We start from the raw sequence: 24,720 nt of genomic DNA, 5'->3' as shown, positions 1-24,720 counted from the left end.
CGCACAAAGCACAGTCACAACTTTGCCATGAAGTGCTTTCACGTCAGGTTTCTGATCCCACCATAAAATAACGGATACTGGATACTGAATAAGACTCCTCTAAAATATGAAGCATATTAAAGCTGAAAACTTCGGCTGGCTACACCAAGCTCTACCACTAGCTAATGATACAGGATTGTTTTCTAAGAGAAGTTTGTAAGAACCGAGTGACCCTTTTAGACTGATTGAACCATGAGTAAGAAGAGCCAAATGCTCAAGTTTGACATTAACTGGAAAATCCCAGAAACATCAGGCAATGCTCGAGTAAAGTTCAATGAACTGCAGCCACTATTGCACCACTGGTTATTAGGGGCACGTCACACCACCCTTGTTTCAGACCAAGATGAATCTGCAGCAGATCAACCTCAATTTTTAAGATTTTTTGACTACCATATCATGAAGTAACTTTAAAAAATATATTCTACCAATACAAACATTTTAAGAAAACAGTGGAAGCTTCTTAACTAGGGAATAAATATAAGAAGTATTTTACAAACTAGTTTTGATTGCTACTTTATGGGGTTTATGACTTTACTACTTTGCTGAATTAATGCAGAAAATCAGGGAACTAGGAACCAAGTTCACAGCATAGGACCTTTCTCCCAGGGCTGTTGCTCTCGAGACAAGTTTGACTCGAGATCAGCAAAGAGATGCTTGCCTTGAGCATTTACTATGCAGCGTACAGAAGGATACGCCACTGAGACAGCCTACCTGCAAAGTTACAACCCAGATTTCAAACAGCTCAAAAGCTTTTGAGTCTTTAAGACTTATTCTAGTGCAGCGGGCACACAGCAGGGCTACGAAAATGGGGCAAGGAAACCATCATCATCTTCATCCATGTGCTTGGAGCATCAGCAATTAAGCAAAGGAGGAGAGAAAGCACACTGAGATTTCAATACTTCAATAAGATCTAGAAATTAGACGCAGCTCCTAGCAAGTTTGCAGGACCACGTAGGTGGCAGAGGAGCAATAAATGGGAGATGCATAAGGAGCTCCAAAGGAACACCGGGGCTTACCTGGTGCACACAGGACTTGGCATTCAGAAAGAACAGCTCGACCGTAGTTTTGTCCTTGAGAAAGGAAATGCTTTCAATGTAGAACCTGAAAATTAAAGAAAGAAAAAAACAGTTACTTTCTTCAATAGGTTTCATCTTCCTCCCAAATAATTTTATTTCCTTAATGTTTTGTTCTCTAGTAATAAAATAGCACAGAGGAACTATGAGCTACTGCACTTAATTTCCTGCCTCGTAGGAGGGAACAAGCAGGAAATCACAGGCTGACAGCACACAGGGAACGACAAACTCCTTGTTCAACAGATCATAGATATCTGATGACTTTTCCTCTCATTTGAAAACCCTGTCGAACGCTAAAGCAGCAAAGCCCATCCCTCCTATGCAGATATAAACATGGATGCGGAAAAGGTAACTCCAAACGGCACACTGCAGGTCAGGAAGCCAGCCCGGTGCTATGGAGGAGAGGGGCTGGCAGCCCTGCAAGAACATCCTTCCTCCAGGAGGAGAGAGCAGCCACAGGCTGAGAGCCAGTAACTTTGCTCCAAGCAAACAGGGACAAGCAAAAAAAAAACAAAAAACCACTCCACCAAAAAACCAGAAGAGGAACGCCTTGGGGTCGGCTCCATCCCATCGGGCACATCTATCCTAGTGCCAATAGGAGCCCCAAAACCAGGGGTCTACATGGAAGGGCTGCCACTGGCTCAGCCTTACAAGCACCACACTGCACAGCACTTGCTGCCTTCCTCCCCAGCCACCTCTGGCTTCCTCTTCCCAGGGCCATGGGTGCGCCAGAGGCACACACCAGCAACAGCCATCCCATTACTGGTTACTCTGGCCCAGCCAAGGTTAGCAGATGAGTCCTGGTTTGTTACAGAGCTACACCAAGCATCACGTACACCACTGGCACTCCGCAAAAATCGCACACACAACCTGTCTGTGCACTTCACTGACTCATTCTGGGCATCAAACCAAACAGCGCTGAGACGCACTCAATAGTGCGGAGAAAACACATCTCTAATTTGAGGAGCACGGAACTGCCACATCAGTTTAAAGAGAGAAATTTGCGTGAACATGGTCCTGTCAATCCCTTCAGCTGGGTCTGAAAGCAGGATACCTGTGCTTCAGCTCCTTACAGAGGATGGATGCGTTGGGTCCAGATGTTCCCACCCAATGCTGGACAGAAGGTACAGGTTTTTTTCCAGCCAAGTAAAGATTTAGGCCGCCACCACCACCACTGCCCCAGCAGCGCAGACCACACCATGGCTTCTCAGTGTCTTGCCTTTGACAGCAGGAGGGTTGGAGAGACAACACTGGGCATGCAGCCCGCTATGTTTATCAGAACCAGGCTAATCCCTCCCCGCAGCCCCACGGTGCTCCTAAGGCTCCTCACAGCCTCAAGCTCCAGCCACTGATCTCTTGGTGTAGGTGAACTGCAAGACCTTGGAAGCAGTCGGCAGCGGCGGCACGGGGCGCGTGGTGGGAAGCAGTGAAGCCAGCACCTGCTGCACGCGTTGGGGACGCATGCAGTATTGATGCTGTGACCCGAGACGAGCAATACATTAAATAGTAATCGTTTTAATATTTTGCATTCCTACAGCACGTTCCATCAAATTAATTCTGAAGCACTCCCTAGAACGCCTCTGCAGGATAAGGAGATAATTTACCCATTTGACAGGCATGCAGCATGCCCAAGGGGCAGGCTCAAGCCCAGCAGCCTGCTCCAGACATTTGAAAGGCTATTTTACATTTCCATGACTCACCTTTCACCAAGAACTGTAGGAGCCTCAGGTATTTTCACCCTCTCTTGATCACACCTGATTCAATTTTTTTCCCCCCAACAGCTTTGCTAAACTTCCTTTTAGACACATCAGTGTTTCTCTCCAGAAATGCAGAGCAGCAGGCAGGAGCCCTCTTCCTCCTTTCCCAACCTGCTGCCAGACTGGCCCTTCACAGCATGGACCATCCTCAGCCTGCTAAAGCCCTCCTCCCCCTCCGCTGCACCAAAAAGGTGATTTTCCCCAATTAATGACCTTCATCGCACTTGCAGTTTCTTTCAAATAAGAGTCAGACATGGTTGACTTGTCCTGAGAAGGATGGTATCACAAAATCTTAGGTTGGAAGGGACCTCAAGGACCATCTGGTCCAACCTTCCTAGTCAAGAGCCCAGTCTAGACAAGATGGCCCAGCACCCTGTCTAGCTGCGTCTTAAAAGTGTCCAATGTGGTGGAGTCAACCACTCCCCTGGGCTAACTTGTTCTCAGAAGCAGGATGGTATCAGAGTCATACAATCCTAGGATGGTACCCCTGGCTCCAAAGAGAGGCGGCTCCCAGTCACTGCTGGTACGGAGCAGGAGGCTGTAGGATCCATGGGTTTGGGAGGAGGGCACCGGGGAGGCATCGTGCCCTGCCCCAGCTGGGTCTGTATGCTCTGTTTCTTCCGTGGTACAAGCTGTGCGCTCTTATCACCACAGTACAGATGGAGAACACTGGACCACAAAGATAAGGATGTTCATGGGGTGACAGGCATGTTCAGGAACACCATAAAGTGAATGTTCTGCTTTTATTTCCAATGCTATCAGCATCCCTGAAACTTGAATGATGTTTTTAGAAGTCCTAAATCCACATTATAGAGCCCTTCACCAGCTTCATGTACCATATGAAAACTTCCATAACTGGACGGAGTTTATGCCAGCTGAAGAAAAATAATTTAAGTCTGAAAAGATTATCGTGTGTTTCATTACTGAACAGCAAAAGCTCAGGGCCGAGGAGTTACAAACAAAAGGAGGGGCATAGCCGGGGTATCCCCCCTCATTTCCAGTATTGCTGCTGGAAACAGTCCAGGGCAGTGCCAAAAGACACTGAAAAGTGATGCTGTGGCACATTTGCCACATGTTACAAGAACAGCAGCTTGGTGCCCTGCCTCGTTATACTTGCATCTCAAAGAAAAGTGACACCAAAGCAGTAATGATTCTGTTCATGGTTGAACCTACCCCAAACACAGCAGAAGGCATGGCCCACGCAGGAGGGCTCGCCCAGCACAAAAGGAGGGGCATAGCCGGGGTATCCCCCCTCATTTCCAGTATTGCTGCTGGAAACAGTCCAGGGCAGTGCCAAAAGACACTGAAAAGTGATGCTGTGGCACATTTGCCACATGTTACAAGAACAGCAGCTTGGTGCCCTGCCTCGTTATACTTGCATCTCAAAGAAAAGTGACACCAAAGCAGTAATGATTCTGTTCATGGTTGAACCTACCCCAAACACAGCAGAAGGCATGGCCCACGCGGGGGGGCTCGCCCAGCCCAAGGGCCCCCCTGCGGCTGCGACAGCATCCACCCCTGTCACATCCTGCCCTGCCAGAGACAGTCCAGCCCCGGAGAAGGAGAGCCAAGCGCCGGGGCTCTCTGCCCAGCCCCTCCATGCCACTTGCCCCACGCCCAGCTACGCTTTTCCATTCGAGCCATGGGCACACACAGCTGCAACTGTGTATTTCGGCTGCTCTCATGGGATTTTAATTAAGGAATAGGCTATGACAAGGCAAATGTGTTCACACAAGATAAGCGTCTGAACTAACCACCCAAGGCATATGCCATGGAGCAAAGGCCTGGAGTCATTTACTTATCCAAAAAAGTTGTAAGGAAGAGAGCTGCAGATTTTGAAGTGACTTCTGCTGGAATATAATTTTCTACAGATCAGACAGTTTCTATATTGCCAATTATTTCTGTATCCTCCTCCTCCTGCTCTGTTTCTCTCTCACTACCCACCTCCTTGGCTCCTTCTTGCTTGTTTTGGATCCCATGACCCTGGACCAGTCAGGCTTAAAATTAGCTTCTAGAAGTTGATCTTTCCAAGCCCACTCTTCACACATTAACTCTTGCCCAGGTCTCTGCACACCCAGTCCTGTTGAGGACCATCTTGCAACAGAGTGGGCCAAAATGAACATCATGAGCCAACAGCATTAATCCCAACCAAAGAAACGCTCAAGTCATACCACTGGCTTCACAGCTTTCTTGGGCAGTCATAGAGCTGAGCCTCCCAGTTCCTCAAACACAGTGAATATATTGAAGAGCCCATCATCCCTTTCAAAACAGATTTTTTCTTTCTGTTAAAAGTGGGGAAGAGAAGCTCTGAACTTCATCACAAATGAGCACATACTCAGCAAAAAACAAAGTGCCGCTTGTTCGAACCCTTCCCTCAATGACCAGGGTGCGGAGGACGTGGAGAGGCAACGGTGCCAACCAACCCAACGACACAAGAGGCCCTGCCTTGGAAGCCCTTCAAATAATTAAGCACACAAGGCATAAATTTACCGAGATATGAAAAGCAAATGAGGTCACTCTGCTCTCATTTTCCTCATAGACTGTAAGGAAAACAAGAACTCCAACAATATTAAGAATATGATGCTTGGTCTTTTCTGCCAGCACAGCTCTGTCTCGTAGGACATGGGTTTTTCAGGCCCTTCACCAGCAAGAGCTTTGCCTGCAAAAGCCCTAAAATAATACAATTACATTGGCCAAAATCATCACTTTGCCAGGGATTTTGTTGTCTCCTGGGGACTGGCTTAAGCTGTGTGAGCAAAGAAGCCGTCAGCAACCCCTTTCAAGTACAGGCAACCCTTAAGTAAACAAGAAAAAGTAAGCACGAGTGTTTAAACAAACTGTATTAAAATTTAGCACTATTAAAGACAAGTTAGGCAAAGATGATATTTAAAATACTGGGTTTTAAACAAAAAACCCTAGGAACAATATCCTAGTAACAGTTTAAAAAGGAGCAGGTTCCAAAGTACTTTATTTTGTAGTTGAATACAAGAAAGAGCAGCACATATCCAGGATCTAATCTCCTTCTAAAAATAATATATCGCTTTGACATTTATTTCCTTTGTCAAATCCGTAATCAGTTCTTTTAAACAAAACCCCTTGGTGATAAATAAACCCAAGTGGTAATGTTTTCTTTGTGGAAACAATTACTCACCTAACAGCAAAGTACAAAGTTGCCGGGCCCGGTTTCTTGGGCAAATCATGGTCCAGGACTCGGTGATCCAGTTGCAGCCAGACACTCTGACCTCTGCAGAAACAGGTTGGGGAGGTGGTTAAAAATGGGGACAGGAAATACAGAACCGGGGTCTTCTCAGTGCTCGCGTTTGCTCCAAGTGTTACTTTAAAAAGGACAAGATTCAGCTCTGACAAGGCGAACATTTCATCCAATTTTTGCCTTTTTTTTCCCAAACGTTCAGATTTTGGTGTAATTCACTGGGCATTAGAAAACGCCCTTTGCAGTCGTATTTTCAGCTGCAGCACAAAAGTCATAGCATGGCACCCAGAAGAAATAAATATTATTGAAATACCCTTCTTCGCTGTAGGTGGAGATGCTTCCATTGGCTTCTCATGTCTAGCGGGGGGATCTGATCTGGAGCAGAGGCTGGACCTTTGCCTACAGCAGAAGTGGGTCTGATCTCTTCTGCTGCTCAGGGACTCCACAGCCCTGCGGCCGTACCCCCCGCTCCTGTCCTGCACAATCTCCAGCCCCAGCATGACACAAAACCCCATTTCGGGGCCGAGGGGTTTACTGCAGGCACGCATTAAATGAGGCTGGTGGATAAACCACAGTTCTCTCCGCCGTGGCCTCTCCAATGGAAACGGGAAGGAAGCCAGAAAGAAAACAAAAATCCCCCAAACTCCAGTAACCTCCCTCAGGACTCTGGGACCGAGGTGGAGCACAGAAGCCTATGGCTGCCCCAAAAGGCTAGGGCATGGGTGCCCTCCAGAGGCCACACGCTCCCTTCCAAGCACCCAGCCCCATACACCCAAGGCAGCCTCTGGAGCCCCACTGGTGTTTCTGGAGAAGCCAACGGCATGTAGGTAATCCCCTGGCAGCACTTTAAAGCTCACTGTGAGGGACCGCCAGCAACCAAAAACCTCCAGAAGAATTTCATGGCAGCTCTTCTGGGAGGAAAAAAAATAAGCCAAGTGCAAACAGCATCCTCAATGGATTTACAGAAGAGCTGGAAGAAAGTACTTTCCAACACTGGAAAGGACAAGGATGTGGTAAACATATTCTAGGAAGAGCCCTAAATGAGAGTGGCTGGTAAAAAATAACATACCGCCATGTCAGGGCCCCAGAACATGCAGCTCCTACCAGCTCCAAAACCACCAGCAGCCCTTTCCCAGGGCCAGTCCTGCACCTGCAGATGGGAACTGCCTTGGCAGGGTGGTGCCGACACCAGTTGTAGGGGAAGGCTTCCATCCACAAAAGGACACCATGAAAAGCAGCAACGGAGGGCAGCAGGAACTAATATTATTCCCATTAGACAAGAAGAGGTTTATTTAGGGGCTGTGTTAGTGCACCACTCCATTTTCCCACTGCCCTAAGGAGCTCTGCTCCAGCTTTTTTGGGGAGCTGAAAGTAATTCTTCTGGAGACGCTGGCCCTAGGGAGCAGAGTCCTGCCCACGGGTTTCGGTCCTGCACCCCGCAGACGTGGGGAAGCGTTTCTGTGCAATGCTGACAGAGGAGTCTCAACACCAGCTGAGCTTTGAGTTAATCCAGGCAGCTCCGGGTGGATGCCACAGCAGCAGCACCCTGGAGCCTGGCTGGAGCATCTCAGCTGCTGGAGCTGCCCCACTCGCATCGGCGGTGACAGCAAAGAGCACCCAGCACCGCCACAGGCTTGCGACAGTCCAGCTGTTGAGAAGGCAGGGTGGGACATTTCGAGCACGTTCTGCTTTTGCAGCTCTTCTTGGTAGCCTGCAGAGTAGCTTGGATACCTAAAAGTAATAGGGAAGCTAGAGGAAAGTCATTTAGGGGAAGGACTAACCTCATATTTCACTGCTGCTGGGGAAGTTTGGGTTTGAAAGACTCAATAATACATTGGAGATTGAAGTGCAAAGCAATCAGTGCAATTCATTTTGAAAATAAAAGCAAAATCTTTTTGTTGTTACTGAAAGTAACAGAGCAGGAAAGCTGAGAGTTTTCATGTGGGAAATTATTGCTGAATCAATTTTTTCGCCTTGTGAGACAAACACGAAAAGCAAAAGCATCAGGAATGTATTTTACAAGTATTCCCTGGTTTGTGCCCGGAAGATATTTTCCAAATATTTTCTGGTTTGGGCCTTCCCCTTTCCTCAGCCAAGCAGCACAAGTGTGAGGTAGGAAAAAAAAAAATCTTTCTTCAAAAAGTCCTTTTTCCATCACACTGAGCTTCCACAGCACTGGGGATAGGTTTCACATTGCAATAATCACACAGCTGTTGAAAATAAATGAACATACTTACGTATCATCTATAAACGTTATCCCAAAATACTCCTTTTCTTTCAGGTTGAAGTGTGAGGCCACCAGATCCAATAACTCCCGAGACAAAAGTTTGGGCTATTGAAAGAATAAAAATAATGTCACTCATTTCACGCCAGCCTTTTCCTATATGTAATTAAATTTTTCTCTGCAAATCCTGACATTTAAGTACACATGGCCAAGTGTCATATAACTCAAGACAGAAGTGGCTCCATCAGACTCGGGGCAGTTGGGCATGGTGTCTCTGTGGAGCAGTGGGACACACGGCACACGAAGAGGCAGTTATGGGCTCAACCCATGACATTGGGCTGAAGCACACGGACCAACCACTGCTTTCCTCCTTCCAGGGGAAAAAAGCAGCAGCTCCGGCTGTCCCACGTTTTTTTTTTTTAATTAAGAAAATATTGAGTACTGGAGGATCTTGTGCTTTGGATTCTGTTACAGGAATAAATCACATCCCCAAAAATACAGGCTTTTTTAAATGATAACCCACCACTGCCACAAGGGGCGCAATCAATAAGCTTTACGGATTTTGGTGAAAGCAGATTAAAAACTGGATGCAAGAACCAATGGCAGATATTTTGCCCACTATGCACCAACATCCAAGGGAAACCCTCCTGCTAACTCAGGTCCGAGGAGGGCCATGCATGCCCGAACACACACCCATTTATTCCATTTCCATGTGCTGCTCTAGTAAGAGATGCAACTTCTCTTCAAGCATCCCTTATGCATCAACCCCCCAATAATACTGCTAAAGAAAATATGTGGAGAAATCTTGGTACCATGCTACCAGTGCCCGAAAGAGAGGGGTCCGTACCTGAACCAGCAGCTCCAAGTTCCTGTCATCGAGGAGATGCACCTGGCAGTGCCGGCCCTCTGTCATCTGCAAAGACAGCAACGCAGCACCATGAGGGAGGGCAGGATCGATGGCTTCCGGGGCTTGCACAGGCCCACGTGAGGCTCAGGGGCAAGGACAGCATGTAGCAAGCATTTAATCTGCACCGTTAAGGGAATTGACTCCGTACCAGAGCTGAGCGTCCTTCTCCAAGGACTCGGTCTGGGGAGCTGCCTCAGCACTCTCAGCTCCCATCAACTTCAAGCTGGAATTAAGGGTGCTTAGCAGCACTCAGGATCAGATAGAAATGACACAAGGGCTGCGACAATTTAATTTGAGGATGAACCAGCCTGGCTAGTACCATAGCCACAAGCAGCAGCAATGACCTTGTGCTCCGATGAGGAGCAGAGATGACCAGGGACCCGCGAAATCCCCATCTATCCAACTTTCCCTGCAGATGCGTCAGGTGGTATTCGGTCTTTTGACAGAGGACCTGATCTCCAGTCTAGATGGAGTCTCTACTGGTACATTAACAATTGCACTTTATGATCTTAAAGGTCTTTTCCAACCTAAACAATTCTATGATTCTGATTAACGCTCTCCCTTGGATAACTTTTCACAAGCCTTAGAAGCCATTGCCTCCACAGCGTTCCTACATAGGGGCTTGCATGCATCAAAGATGGGTGCTTGAACTGAATGATGAAGAACAGGATGAGCTTTGCAACCTCCAACATGATATCTGGACCACCTCAGTTCCTGCTTTGTGTCACATTTATCTCTTGCAAACAACCCATCTTTCTCTAAGAGGAGAGCAATTCAGAAATAGCTGCACATTATGCCCTTTTAATATCCGCCCTTTGAAATCTAATACATTTCCACGAAAGCTTTTACATTATTTAAAAGCTGTTCTAATTCTGGACCTCTCACCAGCTTTGGCAAGGACCAGCTTCGCAACACTCTCTGAACAAGAGCTGGAGAAGGAAAACTGGCTTTTGTAGTTATTCTCCCAGCTTCAGAACAACTCATTTTCCTGACAGCACGAGCTTCTCACAGACTATAAATTCAGAGCTCTGAGAAGAGGCCGAGGGTGGTTTGCTTAGATAGGGGGTCCCGGAGGGATTAAGCAGCAACACACAGTGGTTTCTCCTTTCACATCCCTCCGTCTCCTCAGGGATGGGGACGAGGACAGGGCTGAGGTCTACTGCCACCAGCACCCCCTCATACCTCCCATCCTGGGATGCCCCACATCCAAACCTTATAAAGACTTAAAAATAATATAAATTATACCTGACTGCGATATAACCAGAAAGAAACCTCCTGACCCCATTTCAACACATGGCTGTTCACACAGTGAGGGCCGCTGAGACACAGCCTCTTTGGTCACCAGTCAGCCCTAAAGAAGCCAAATTAACAAAGCTTTATTGTTTCAACTAATTGAGCTCATTCTGATGAAAACCCAGGAGGGAGCCCCCCTCCTGAGCAGCTCTGCCAACAGGTCAGAGATGAGCATCTGTGGGCACAACTCTGTCTAGTGTCCAGGATGAGCATCAACTCTGGCTAGTGTCCGCGAAAATGGGGCTACGGCATCTATGGCAGCAGCGCTGGCAACTTATAGCACTAAACACATATCATCACATCACTCATCAAAACAGCAATACTGGTGAAAGCACCACTCACTGAGAAAGTCTAGCTGGAAGAAACCCCTTCCTTTTCATTTATCCTACTGCTGTGAACATGAATTTGTAGAGAAGTGCCAGATGAAGGGTGACTTGTGCGTGCGGGGATGCAGAGCAGGGGCTGCCCCATCACGGAGATGGCAGTGATGCCCAACACGCGAACCATGGTCTCACCCGATGGAGCTGCACCCCAAGGCGGCATCGGCCCCGAGCCGTACTAGCCCCAGGCCCATGCCCCCAACAGGGTACTGCTTCCAGCACTTTATCCTTCTTCAGGTTTTGGAAGCAAAGCTGCAGCATGCCAATTCCAGCTTCCAGAGCACTCCCTGCAATTTATCCACTCGCCCAACATGCCACCTGGAGCCCTGAAATCCATTACGATCTGATCGCAGGTCCATTTTTTCCTGAAAGCTGCAGGTCTGCCATCACGCGCTCATAAATAAGTCACATGTTACCATCAATTAATCATTTCATCCGCACACCCTTCGAGGTGGTCCGTATTTCTGGCTCCGACATACTGTTACCAATCTGCCCCCATTGCGAAGCGTCTGATCCAATAGTGTTTTTAAATAATTTCCCATCTGTTGCTCTGAGATAGCACAAGGGTTGCCATTATTTAATTGCTAGCTGCTTTAGCTTTCACCCAGTGAAATCACATTAATCACTTCTGACTGTTTTAATTGCCTCGGTTGTCTATTGTTAAGTAAAAAAAGGTTTCTATTATGGCAAACCCATCCACAAAGCCTTGTGCTGAGGAGAAAGGAAGGTTGCCGGGAAGATTAAAACATAAAAGAAATAACCAACCATAATCTCTGCTTCTATTCAGCTATCCAAGGTAATCGCAAAGCACCTTAAAAGTAAAGTAAATAAACTTCATGACACCCCTGAAGATAGGCAAGATATAAATATCCCTGATTTTATTGATGAGAAAATGTAAGGACACAGCTTAAGAGTCTGGTTTACAGATACAGATAACATTTAATACCCAAGTCTCCAGGAATCTCATCTCAGAAAAAAAAATCATACGGCTGCCTCCCAGAGCACTGGAAAGCTCAAGCAAGAAGCTGCAGAAGATGACGGGGTGCTGGACGATACAGCAGCATGAAATGCCATTACTGTGACAAACCTGCCAGCTCCCACCTGTGTCCCCGAAGCAATGGGCTGGTGTTACCCCAGGAATACGCTGTCGGATGCTGGGACATGACAGCAATGTCCAGGGCTAGGAAATGTTTGCTGCTGGCTGTAGCTCAAGGCTGAGAGGGGCCCTGGAGCCCTTTCCATTTGCTGCTTGCACCTCTCTGCCCCCCAGCCCACGCGTGGACGCCTGAGAGCTGCACCCCTACTAAGTTACCTTCTCCACCTGGGCTGGGAGGCACAACACAGGTACTCACTGCGTGGCACCACAGGCCAGTCGAGGAACACAAATCCATGGGGGCGACTACCAGCTTTGCATTTGCAGGCTCTAACCCCTGAACAAAGCAGAGTTAAATGAGGACAGTCCAAACATCAGCTCTTTTATCCCCCTCTTGCAGACCCAAGACTTCAGCAACCAGCACCCTGGTTTCTGCAGCTGTGCAAGACTTCACTCCAAGTATCCCCACCCCATTCCTGATGGGGCAGAGAGCACTTCACTTGGCTTACGCCATACTTACAAACACAGTCAGGAGCAAATCACTCCCAATTACCATCACAGAGCAACACAAGCCCATCCTGCATCAGGAATGTTGCCCAGAGAGGTCACCTCCAGGAGACAACTCTCTCCTTGCACAGAGCTACCCTCCTGTGCAGACAGGGCTCCTATATACATGGCAGAACTCACATTTTGCAAGTCTCATTTGTACCGGGGCAGAACCGAAAGCTTCAGAGGCTTCCCCAGCCACAAGACCACCTCACAAGCTCTGGAGTATCAACCACCCTCCATCGGCCCCATATTGCCCCAGCACAGTGATGCAGAGGTGCAACATGACTGCAGCACAGCAATGCCATGTGCTCCAGCACCGTCCCAGGTATCAATGGTCTGGTCGTCTCCTCTTGCCTGAAGAGCTGGGGAGCTTCAAAAAGAGAACTTCACCACCACAGCATCACAGAATATATAAAGGATTTTGGCCATGGAAGGGTCCCTCCAGCTCAGTGATGGAAGAGCCTGAGCTCTTGGAGCCAAAGCAGCAAAGGACTCGTTTTTAACCCCCCCAATGACACCGGCATGATTTATTTCCCCACTCGCAGGCCTGTTTCCTTGGGCTCAGGGAAGGGACCCATGTTTGACTCCCCAGCTCTCAGGGCGCTGGGCTCCTCATCAGAGGATACATTCTTCATCTTTAATTCAGCTCATCTTGCTAATCTGAACAATATAATTGATTTTCTATGTAGTTGGACCAATCCATCACAAGACGAGCACAGCTGTCTGGCTCAGTTAAGAGGTGGCGTGAGCAGTCTTGAGATATATATACACACACATCTCTGTTTTCAGCTTATTCTCATTGATTCTGCATTGTCTGTACAAATGAATAATTTCGTTCTATTTTTTGCAACGTGCCCCCAAGTTGGTCTTTTTAGCAGTTATTTTTAAAAGCCTGCTAATATTTAAGCCATTATCCAGTAAAAGTAGCAGCAGCATAAAATTCATGATGAATCCCTGTATCTCATCTCATTCCCAACAGGAAATTAGCAGAGCAACGTAACGCACAGCCTCATCTTTGGCAAAACCATACTGAGATACTGGATTCTTACTGTTGCCCAAAGTCACTCGTATGCTCTGCACACAAGCAAGCAATAAAACCTCAAAAATGGAGAGGAATGAAAAGGAAACAAATGCTGCCTAATGCAGAAATGCAATAATATGAAAATCTTGCAAGCCTTCCTAGCTTACAGGCAGGTACTAGCAGCGGGCTTGCAGCAAGGACCTGATTTACCCAGCTCTTCACTAAAAAAAGGCAGATAACGAAGGAGAAGGAACAATTGTCAAAATCTCCACATGTGGAAATAAAAGCATAGGGTGAGATTGTGATTCTATATAGCAGGCTAACATGCTCAGGAAGATTTCATACACCCGGGGAAAAAAAACACCCCATTTTTTCCTCCCTCTCACTTGGGACACAAAAATTAAGACAAATTCTCCACCTCAAGTCATTGGGGCAGACTTTCTAAACCATCAGTTCTTTAAAAAGAAAAAGGCAGCGAGAAAAAACCCTACTTCTTGGCTACTTAAACCTATTCCCTGTGATATCCTGAGCCTGAATGTTTATTTGGGAAAAAAACCCATGCAGGATATTTATGCTATTTGTCTTCAGTGGAAACATCCTCCCTATTCGAAGCTGGTTGTTACATGCAGTATTTTTAGACAATCATGTGTGTTATCCAGTTAGGAAAAAAATAAGAGAAAGAAAAAAGTAATTAGACAGGGTGTAAACAGGAAACCTCAAAAAGACTTAAGTCAAAAAAAAGCTAACAGAATAACCTCTCTCCTAAAGCGTAGCTTACAAATGGGAAATAGTGAATTACAAATGGGAAATCGTGAAGGGTTCGGGTCAGAAGCAAGCCTGAATATGTTGTTCTCTTCAGACCAGATTTCACCTCCCAGAACTGGGCAAATTACAGAGACATGGCTCGGCGTAGCTGGCTGTATCTGTTGCTGACTTCTATTTTTAAGCCTTTTTTGTTTTAAGAAGGTCTTTGCTACTAGGGAAAGCAAAAACCACCCCCAAACCCCAAGCCCTAACAACTCTGTGGCCGAAGAAGAGAGGATTATACATAAGCTGCACATAATTGAGACAAAATTGGGAACTGTTTCTACCAACATGCTCAGAGGTCTGTGCGAGCATCCCAGCTGCTCTCGTTTGGAATGTGCCACAATTTGGGCTTCAGCAGCCCCCCTGCACCCACTTCTGGCACAACCACATTGTGCCGATGGGTAACTGAGACCTGCGCAGGGACGGGGTGGCTGCAACAGGGTCCTGCATCCATGTAAGTACATATTGCTCTAGGCTTTAAAACCACCACCCCCATCCAGTAAGGCTTCACCTCTTTGATACCCAAACTCCACGAGCCACAAGGATCTTACGGGAATAGCAACCCTCTTCCCTTCCTCTCAAGACAAATCCTTTTGCTCAGGCATGGGTGTTACTGAACACCCATAGGGGCTCTGCCTGGAAAACACCCGACTGCGACACCGGGGACCAGAACTGCACAAGTTGCTTCCGTAAGCTCCCGGCAGGGTAACCACGTGAAATTAAACTTCACTGGCAGGTGAGCAAGCTCCAGAAGGTATTTTACAGGAAAGAAAAAACCAGCACTGATGCATCCAGTGATAAGAGAGAAAGGGGAACCATTTTCACTAAATAAATGGCTGGCAGATAAAGCCTTAAATGTGCAGTTTTAAAAGCAAGATATTGGGCTGCAGTGCGCCATTAGAAGATGTAAATTGTAAATACTGGATCATTTATTCCCAAAACAGGCACATCACAGTGGCTCCAGCAACAAGAGCACTGAAAAAAAAAAAGTCATATGGATAGCAAAAATCAAAAGAGCAATATTCCCACTCACTTACAAGATGCATGTGGCCAGTTAGGAAGCGCCCAAAACAGGCACATCACAGTGGCTCCAGCAACCAGAGCACTGAAAAAAAAAAGTCATATGGATAGCAAAAAGCAAAAGAGCAATATTCCCACTCGCTTACAAGATGCATATGGCCAGTTAGGAAGCACTGTCCCTTTGCCACACCAACCCAGCCTCCACAAAGACTGCGGCATGGGAGGACCCCAAAATCCTGCCGTCCTGCTTTCGACGGGTGACTTAGCAGCACTGCTTTGCAAGTCTGGGAGCCCAGAGAGCCAGCCTGGCACTTAAAAGAGAATTCCACCTCAAAGTCCCTACCCAAGCTGCAGTTAACTAGTAATTTCCTGTAAGAGTCCTCAAAGTCCCTACCCAAGCTGCAGTTAACTAGCTACAAAGCATCACCAGTGATTTCCTGTAAGAGGTTTTTTCCCCCCAACCCCTCTTCTGTAACCCATAAGCCTGTAAGAGATTTCAAAGCTTAATACTGAAGCCCCTACACTGACCTCAGATTTTCTGCAGTATTTAGGTGGGGGTTTTTTTCCCCTTCAGTCCTGAAGGCATTTAGGATCAGATCCTCAGCTGCCTTAGATAAGCATTGCTTCATTGACTTCGATACAGCCAGCCAGCTTACAGCTGGCCCGTAAACACGCGCAGCTTGATAAAAATATGAAATAAGATGCAAGAATGTATTGCAATATGGAGCTGCCCTAACTAGGCACATCTCAGGAAAATAAAAGCCTTTGCCTGTCCTTCTGGAAGGAAGGGGCCTGCATGCAGCTGAGGGGAAGAGGGAAAAAGTTATAATGCTTGAAATGACCTCAGAGTTTCCTGGTGTGTCTGTTGGGAGAGCAAAGCCTCGCCATGTTCCAGCCCTTGGAGTCATTCAAAGCTTTAAGGAATAAGCAGAAAAATAACAAACAGGAGTTTGGTTTTATACCAGCATTTCTGTGGAAACTTTTTAAAGGATCTGCGTAGGTCTCCTTGATGCATGGTTCTTGTCAGTCTGCATGCAGCCTGCGGGTCCTCCCTGACCCAGTATCGGTGCCCATCACTGAGTGTCCCGTGGTGGGAGGCATTTGGGGGGGACATGGATGGACAGCGGGGGGGGTTGGATGCACTCCACCCCCCACAGGGGTGTAGATCTTGGAAGTGCAATGCACCCCCGTCCCACTGCCACACCTCTCCATCACCTCCTTTGCCAGCAAGGGGTGTGGCACAAGAGCCCCCAAGTGACACCACTTCTGCCTGGCCACCCTCCCCTCGATGAAGACTCCTGGACTCACCGATACCTCCTGCTAAACACAGAGGTTGGCTCTGGGTCTGAAAACTCATGTTTCCCCTGGTCCCTGCACAGGCTAGCCTGGGCAGCCAGTGGGTTCCCTGCCGCAGCACCGCAGCCTGGCTCATGTAGGTGCGATAAGCTTGACATGATCCCTTCAAAGGCAACAGCAGAGCTTCTACCAGCTTCACAGGGGGCAGACCATGTCTCCAGATATATTGCCTCTCCTTCCTAATCTTCAAGTCATAAAATCATAGAATGCTTTGGGCGGGAAGGGACCTTTAGAGGCCATCTAGTCCAACCCCCCTGCAGGGAGCAGGGACACCTTTAACCAGATCAGGTTGCTCACAGCCCCATCCAACCTGGCCTGGAATGTTCCCAAGGATGGGGCCTCCATCACCGCTCTGGGTAGCCCCTTCCAGTGTTTCACCACCCTCATTGTAAAGAATTTCTTCCTTATATCTATTCTAAACCTACCCTGTTTTAGTTTAGAACCATTAGCCCCTGAAAGAATAAAGAAACCTCTGGCTGAAGTCCTGGCTCCAATGTAGTCAATGAATTTTGCCGTTGACTTTAACAGGGCCAGGATTTTGCCTTCAGTCATTTGTTATCTTGCTATTAATATTAACCTTAACAGAAGCCCGTATCTGCTTAATGCTAAATAGCCAGTGATGCACTGAAGTGGCTGGCTACATCTCACCCTTTGTGCTATGGCAAGCCACCCCGTAGGACCCACCTCACCTCAGCAGGGTGACCCAATCCTTGTGGGGTATTTATCCGCAGCAACTACATCTCACCCTTTGTGCTATGGCAAGCCACCTCAGCAGGGTGACCCAATCCTCATGGGGTATTTACCTGCAGCAGTTGCAGGGACTGTACAGAGCCACTGCGACCTCAGGGTGTCCCTGTGCTTCTGTCCCAGGAGCAGCCAGGCAGGGACAGGCGCCTGAAGACCAGACTGAATACAACATGCACAGAAATAATGTTTTAAGATGAGACAGGCTGGAGAAAACTTAAGCACAAGCTGGTACAAACGCCCCTTTGATGATGCTTTCCATGGAAACATTGGCTCTACTGAAGTTTGGCAAAGACTTAGAGATGAAACACACTGCCTGGAACTGGGGGCCAAGAGGCTCTCGGGGTTGCATGGCACCTTCCTAAAATAGCCACAAGAACTGAAGATATGATGAAAAAAAAGCCTGGCTCCTGAAGAGCATCAACTGACTTTCATGTAAGCCTCACCAGCTGAGCCAGTAAAAAAATCTGGCAAAGCAACAGCCCAAGTGCTCTCCCTCACTGTGGCTTTTCAGGGCCAAGTGCCAACACACTTCCCATACGATTCTCCTTTTCCCCATTTACTCTACTATTTCTCATTGCAGGGGATGGCAAATTTAAGGGACCCTTTCACTTGCTTTATTGATGGTTTGCTGATTTGTACAGGACAACAGTACAGCCTCTTGTGGTCATTAAAAAGATCCCACTCACTGAAGCAGGTCATGGGGCTCTAAAGCTCATCCTCCTCTCCCAAAATGCTCACATGCAATGTTCAGAAATAATTATGAGCACACCACAATAATAAAACCCCAAAGAACAGTGATAAATGAAAATGCAGGGAACAAGTGAATTCAATCTTCCTCAAAACGATAAATAAGCATCCCAGCCAGGAGATAAAGCATTTGCCAAGAGCAAAATATAAACAAGAGTTGCTGCTTCTTGGTCTCTACCAGGAGTGTGCAATGTAAAAAACTAACCCCTCTCCTCCCCACAAGGAAATTTTGCAGCGTGGCTGCCTTTCCTGACGCTACCAATGGTGGTTTCACGCACTCGCTGCTGCTCCATCCCACGTGGGGGTGCAGGGGGTGTTTGCCCAGGCACCAGCACACGGACAAGCATGCTACAAGCACACAGGCGGCATCGGTTCCCGCAGCACAAGGCAGAGGGATGCCCTGCTGCAGAAGAGCCTTTGCTGGCCCCATGCTTTTCAGCTGACAAGCAGCATCCAGACAGCATCTCACCTCTCCCGACACTGCCAAAGGCCACAGGACCTTGCCAGCAGTGTTATCAGTAGATGCCGAGTCCTTGGGACAGAGGGGGAGAGTTTAGCCGTTCCACAGGTGCTGATGTTACCATTCCCATCACTTCGCGATGTATTTAAAATATCAGCAAGAAAAGAATAGGCAGGCAACTCTACAGCTAATCCTAAAAATCAGAATTATTAATAGGAAACAATCAGTGCAAATCTGCCACAAATATCAAGTCAATGAAATACTTCATCCAACATCTGCTTTCCTTGGCAGAACACAGCTAATAAATTAGTGTCTGGTTGAGGCATGCTTATCACCGACTGCACTGAGGCACGGCAGTCGGGGCATTACTGCACACAAGCCCATGGTGACGTTTTGTTCCAGTGCAATCTCCTGGGAACTCAGGGGGAAAAAAAAAGATCCTGGGGGGATCAGAGCGCTTTCCTGGTGCTACCCAACAGAGCAAATGTGGTGTCAGCCCCAGAACGGGCACTGGGTGGAGGCAGCAGCATCCTCTGCCCTTGAAGTAGTGGTACCCACTGTGGGGCAGGACCAGATACCCGAGACCCATTCTGACCTTCACTCCTCAACCACGAGGTTGGAGGTAAATCAGTTAAGCTCCTGCTTCTTTGCTTAAGTCTCCACAACACGAATCTCTGGAGATACTCTGTGCAAAGCTTCTGGCAACTTTTCCTGTGTTTTACCCTACCCCAGAAGCCATCCCTGACCCACTTGAAACAGAAACTCAGCTTCCCCTGTTACAGGAAACTAAAGACCCCCTTAGCGAAGGGTTTCCCACCCCCAGAGGCCCACAGCCTGCCCTTGATGCCTCTTTGCTTCTGCCCCATCTCTTGGAAGGCTGCTCCTCCATCACACTTCTTGCTTTTCCACCACCTCCCTGCTCACTCTGGGTTGGGTCTTTGAGGGAAGGTACCTGAGGCAGGAGACATAAGCAGAGCAAGTGTGGGAACAAGTACAGAATCCGCAGATGCAGCAGCTGAGCTGGACACCAGAGATATCCTTGATCTTGTTGGCCGCAAGCCATGGGAGAAGTAAAACAAGAGCTAAGTGAGAAAAGCGAGGTCAATGCTATGACCAATGGACTTTGCAAGATATACTTTGCTTCCATATAAGGCTTGCCAACTAGCTAGGTGTAAGAGAAAAGCAGTGGCTTTGTTTTGTGATCAGTATAAAAGGATGTAAAGCGTTAAATAAAGGGATTCCGATTCCAGTTGTGCTTATGCATGAACTTGGAGTCCGTGCCTTCATTGCCACAAGCAAGCCTTCACCAAATATCTGCCATCCTCTCCAGGCAGCACCACATCCCCTGAGGGCACCTTGCATCTCTTTCCACCCCCCCTGCCCCGTCAGGGTCCTTGCACCCAGCTCATCCCCTATCCTGTCCCCGTGCTCTCCCTGGACTTTTCCAGCCCTCTCATGCTTGGCAACAGCCCCTTGGGAAAACCAGATGCTAGCTTTGTACACATTAGGTAAGTAGGTGATGAAAAATGATTTTAAAAAAGGGCTAGATCACAAGTCCATCTGAATTGCCGTTAACATCTGTAACTTTAAAAAATGCAAAGAGCAAGCAAGTAAAACAAGCAAAGCCTGAAATCCTCAGGTCTTTGGAAGAAATCAAAGCAGGGGGTATGGGCTGCAAGGGGAGCCAAGCAGCGCTTCTGCAGCGAGGAGCCAGCCTGCCCAGCCACCAGCACCTTGCCAGGCACGCGGGGGCTGACGGATTTGGATTGCTCCACACTCCACTTTTAAAGCAAAACAAGCATTTGGGATCAAAGGCTCTTTCTCAGCAGCCGTTAACGAGCTCCATGGGCACTGCTGCATCATCTCCAGTGCCAACCTCATCATGAGGGGTTTTTTTGGGTGAGAGGGGTGGGGACCCCACTGATGAGACATTTAATAGCTACATGCTGAAAGGAGCCACTGTACCGGGCACTGACCGCCTTTCCTCGGGACTTATGAATCTGTGCTTTGTTCGGTTTAAATCCTATCTCGGAGCAGCCTATAAGGGCAATCTCTGAAAATGGGTTTTCTCTAAAATCAGAAATTACAGACCTGCTCTCCAGCTGCAGCAAAGTTACCAGAACCAAGCTTGGATGTAGCACTTTCCTAAAGCAGCCAAGTCAGCTCTCACAACAAAACAGCAGGAAAAAGCAGTTGTAAGTGCCGGGAGTAAACAAGCAGCCCCTTATCTCCACAGCTGAGTGCAAAAGATCCAAACAAATGTTTATGGACTGATCTTCCAGGGCAAAGACAGCAAGCAAAAAGGTTTCAGCCTGCGCTACCAAAGTACCCCAAAGCAAACTCACTTTGCTCCACACTGATTTCTGGCTGCCTTCCCCCCCTGCGCTTGCAGTTCCAAGGTCTGCGTGATGTTTAAGTTGGGGCATAACATAACAGCAGTAAACAACGCTATCTGTTGCTGCTAAGCATCCAAAATTAAAATACAGCCTCTTACCTGCAAAGCCACACGCCCTGGCTGGTTTAAAAGGACTGGAGAAACCCAAGAAGTACTCGACAGCGTGTGTGTACTAAGCCTTCATGTTTTCTGTACATTCAAGCTGGGGGAAAGAAGGGAGACACGATCCCAGACTTCTTCCGTTGCCATATAATCTCAAGGAAGTGACCTTCGCATTTGTTGCTTTGATTACCAATTCAGAAACAAAAGCCCTTCCAGCATGAGTCAGGGGACACAAGAGGTTGAAATGTGATTGTTAAAGATGGAGGCGAGCTAGGAAAGCATTACATTTATTTTTTTTTGCCCCTTTGTAATATTAACTGCTTTATTATGAAACAAAACCAAGTAAAAAAACCCAGCAGTTACCGATGGAAGGCACAGCACAAGGTGCCAGCCCTGGGGCAGTGAGACACTTTGCTGTGGGCACAGGGGTCCCTGCCAGCCCCCCTGCGCCACAGCAGCCGGTCGAGGACCCCAACACCAACCGCTCTGTGCTTCTTGGGAGCTGCCATTGCCCTGCCAGCTTTTCCTCCCTGCACATCCCTGCCCAGGGGACAGAAGGGACCTTTATGCTTGGCACAGCACTAAAACTTAAAGCCGCTTCCATTTTTGACCCCTAGGAGCGGGGGCTTCACAGAATCACAGAATGGCAAGGGTTGGAAGGGACCTCGGGAGATCATCTAGTCCAACCCTCCTGCTCAAGCAGGTTCTCCTAGAGCATGTTACACAGGACATCATCCAGGCGGGCTTTGAATACCTCCAGAGAAGGAGACTCTTCAACCCCCCTGGGCAGCCTGTGCCAGTGCTCTGTCAACCTCAAAGTAAAGAAGTTCTTCCTCATATTCAACTGAAACCTCTTATGTTTCAGTTTGTGCCCATTGCCCCTTGTCCTGTTGCTGGGCACCACTGTGAAGAGTCTGGCTCCGTCCTCGTGACATTCACCCTTGAGATATTTGTACGTGTTGATGAGATCCCCTCTGAGCCTTCTCTAGGCTGAACAAGCCCAACTCTCCCAGCAGCAGCAGGGAGGCTCACCTACCCATCTGAGGGTGCCTGGGCAAACAGAGCTAACCAGAGCTTGTCTTCTCAGCACGCTTGCCCTCAGTTTGTGCACTTGTATCTCTGCAGTCCCTGGCTGTGGCAGGTACCCAGGTACAGCATGTCACTGGATTTCCCTCAGTTCCTTTCCATGGCACACTTCGGTCCACTGCCTCTGATGAGGGCTACTGCACATCGGGGAGGGAACCGGGAACGCAGACAGAGCTTACACCCTTGGCTGTCAATCCGAATTTGTTCTGGGGCAAGGGCTGCTCTTCAGGAGTGCAGTTCATTGCTGGTAGAGGTGCAGGGGTAAATCACCTACCTGCTGTTCCACTGCTCCCTTTGCAGGACAGCTTTCTGTGTGCAAAACACCAAGTTGTACTTAACCCCACTGAGTTTTTCCCTTCTGGAGCATCAACCTGCATGGCTTCCCACACCTCTGGGCTTTGACACAGCCACGCAGTGTCAGGCAGAGCACAGGTATCACACAAGGGTGCAGAAACTGAGCTCTCCTCCAGAAGAAGTGTCAGATGACTGTAACACTGCTTCCATTGAAAACAGAAAAAAAATAGAACAGAAAACCTGTGCACCCAGATCTAGGGGGCTCTGACCTCCAGAGCTCCAACCTGACCTCCAGGCAGGTACACAAGAATCACAAAATCTCAAATTTACACTGACTCGCATCCTCTGGCCACAGAAGTTATGGTAGGAGGACGGATGCCAAGGGAACAACGGAGCCCAGGATGACAGCACCCAACGTGGGCTGGAAGATACGGGCCAGCGGAACATCACAAAACGCAACCGGAGCCAGTAGGAGCTCCAGACCTGCACCAAGACAACCTCACCTGGGAGCAAGAACAACCTTTAGCTGGATGCTCTCCTTCAGTTATTTATGCTCCCCACAACTGCGCAGTGATTATGCAGAAAGGGGACAAACTATGGTGACTTTTCTAGCCCATTTTTTATAATCCATAGATCTATTTTAAGAGAAGAAAAGAAGTTCAACATCTGGAGCAAACTAGCTGTTAGCAGAATAGGAAGCAAGAACCTCAAACTTTTGAAAGCAACACCCAGAGACCCACAGCTCCCACTTCTTAGAGGTACTGAGCCCTCTTGGTCCTGCTCAACTCCCCCCCCCAAACAGGGGGTTCCATGTACCGAGTGTCTGAGGTCACCGACGGGCTCCATTAAGCTGCAGAGCAGGGTTGTAAAGCCAGAGCCTTGCTGACGCTGCCGGGAAGAGCAGCCGCACTGCCTGGTCCAGACACCCAGCCGGCCCAAGCCAGGCACCGGGGCTGCCTCCAGCAATACCAGCATCCCAGACACCCCCGGAGGGCCACTCGCCCCAGCTACCCCAGACACCCGGGATGCGGTGAGGTGCCAGAGGTGTCTTGCCCTCCTTGTTTAATGCAGAAGAACTAGCTTTGATCAAATATCCACCTTTTAAATAGCTGCAGACAGTTAGGGTTTCCCCCCTCCCCCCGCCCCAGTTACTTTGTAAAAGCTAATGTTCCATAGTCATGAGGCTACAAAAGCTCTCCACACTGCTCAATATCACAGGTTTCAAAAAAAAAAAACCAACCATGAGCTGGCCCCACATCAGGCAGGGGGATGCCAGGTCAGGTCCAGCCAGCTGGTCCAGCCAGCACCAGTGACCTAAGGGGTGGCAGCTGAGACAATTTTGGGTGAGTATTTCAGAGTAACAAACTTGTGTTTGTCTCCAAAACACAGACTCCAAAGTCCTAAAATAAGATGGAAAATAGGCAGTGAGTCATTTTTCCTTAGAGAAATGACGTGAAGGTTACCTGGGTGGTGCCAACTCCTGCCCTGCTGGGATAACCACAGGGACAGGAATAGCTGGAGAAGGGGAAGAGCACAACTCCTCGGAGGATCCTGGGCTTCCAAACAAATACAGATCTGGGCTAATTCAGCTCTACTCTGGGCCTCAGGTAAATTTTCTAAACAAGAAGAAAAATTAAAGTTTAAAAGAAATACAGCATCCCCGTAAGAGGCTCCAGCAGTGGGAGGCTGTTAGAGCAGCAAGGGTCGAGCAGGGGGAGAGACTCTGCAATTCAGTAGCCACCAGAAAAGCTCCGAGCTGGGGTTTGGGGATGGCAGCACAGCGACCCCCTGCCCGAGGGCAGGTAACCCTGCAGCAAATGCAGCACCCCCCAGCCTCTCTGAACATGGTGAGCAGCTGCAAAACGCTTGATATCAGAGAGGAATTACTCCCACTTTCCCTATGGCTTAGCAAACACCGACTTGCACGCCTGCCCAGCCAGATTCCCGATGGGCTTCACCTACACCAACACACGTGCTCTCCCAAAACAACTGTAGCAACCAGACGCATCCAGCCCAGCATCAGCCAAACAACTCCACACTCAGCATGATGGGGCCCTCTTTGCCCATGGCAGCACCTTTCTGGAGAGACTGCTCCCTTCATTTTTTTTTTTTTCCTGTCTACATGGTCAGTTTTCTTTCCTTTTTCCACTCCTGCTGCT

At 48.3% G+C, this 24,720-nt stretch overlaps 1 protein-coding gene across 1 annotated transcript in view; it reads right to left on the bottom strand.

Annotated features, from left to right (window-relative positions):
* The window catches only part of FRMD4B (FERM domain containing 4B), a 246,352-nt gene that overhangs the window by 57,259 nt on the left and 164,373 nt on the right, over positions 1-24,720 (bottom strand). The window contains exons 2-5 of the mRNA XM_035901411.1: positions 9,152-9,217; positions 8,318-8,412; positions 6,021-6,113; positions 1,056-1,140 (exon numbers count right to left, since the gene is read on the bottom strand). Of these exons, the coding sequence (XP_035757304.1) occupies positions 1,056-1,140; positions 6,021-6,113; positions 8,318-8,412; positions 9,152-9,217 (339 nt within the window). The remainder of the gene's footprint in view (positions 1-1,055; positions 1,141-6,020; positions 6,114-8,317; positions 8,413-9,151; positions 9,218-24,720) is intronic.

Source organism: Egretta garzetta, unplaced genomic scaffold (genome assembly GCF_000687185.1).
Source record: "Egretta garzetta isolate BGI_Z169 unplaced genomic scaffold, ASM68718v1 scaffold228, whole genome shotgun sequence".
Lineage (NCBI taxonomy): Eukaryota > Metazoa > Chordata > Aves > Pelecaniformes > Ardeidae > Egretta > Egretta garzetta.
Note: the sequence above shows the minus strand (reverse complement) of the source record. Positions and strands in the feature narration are given on the sequence as shown.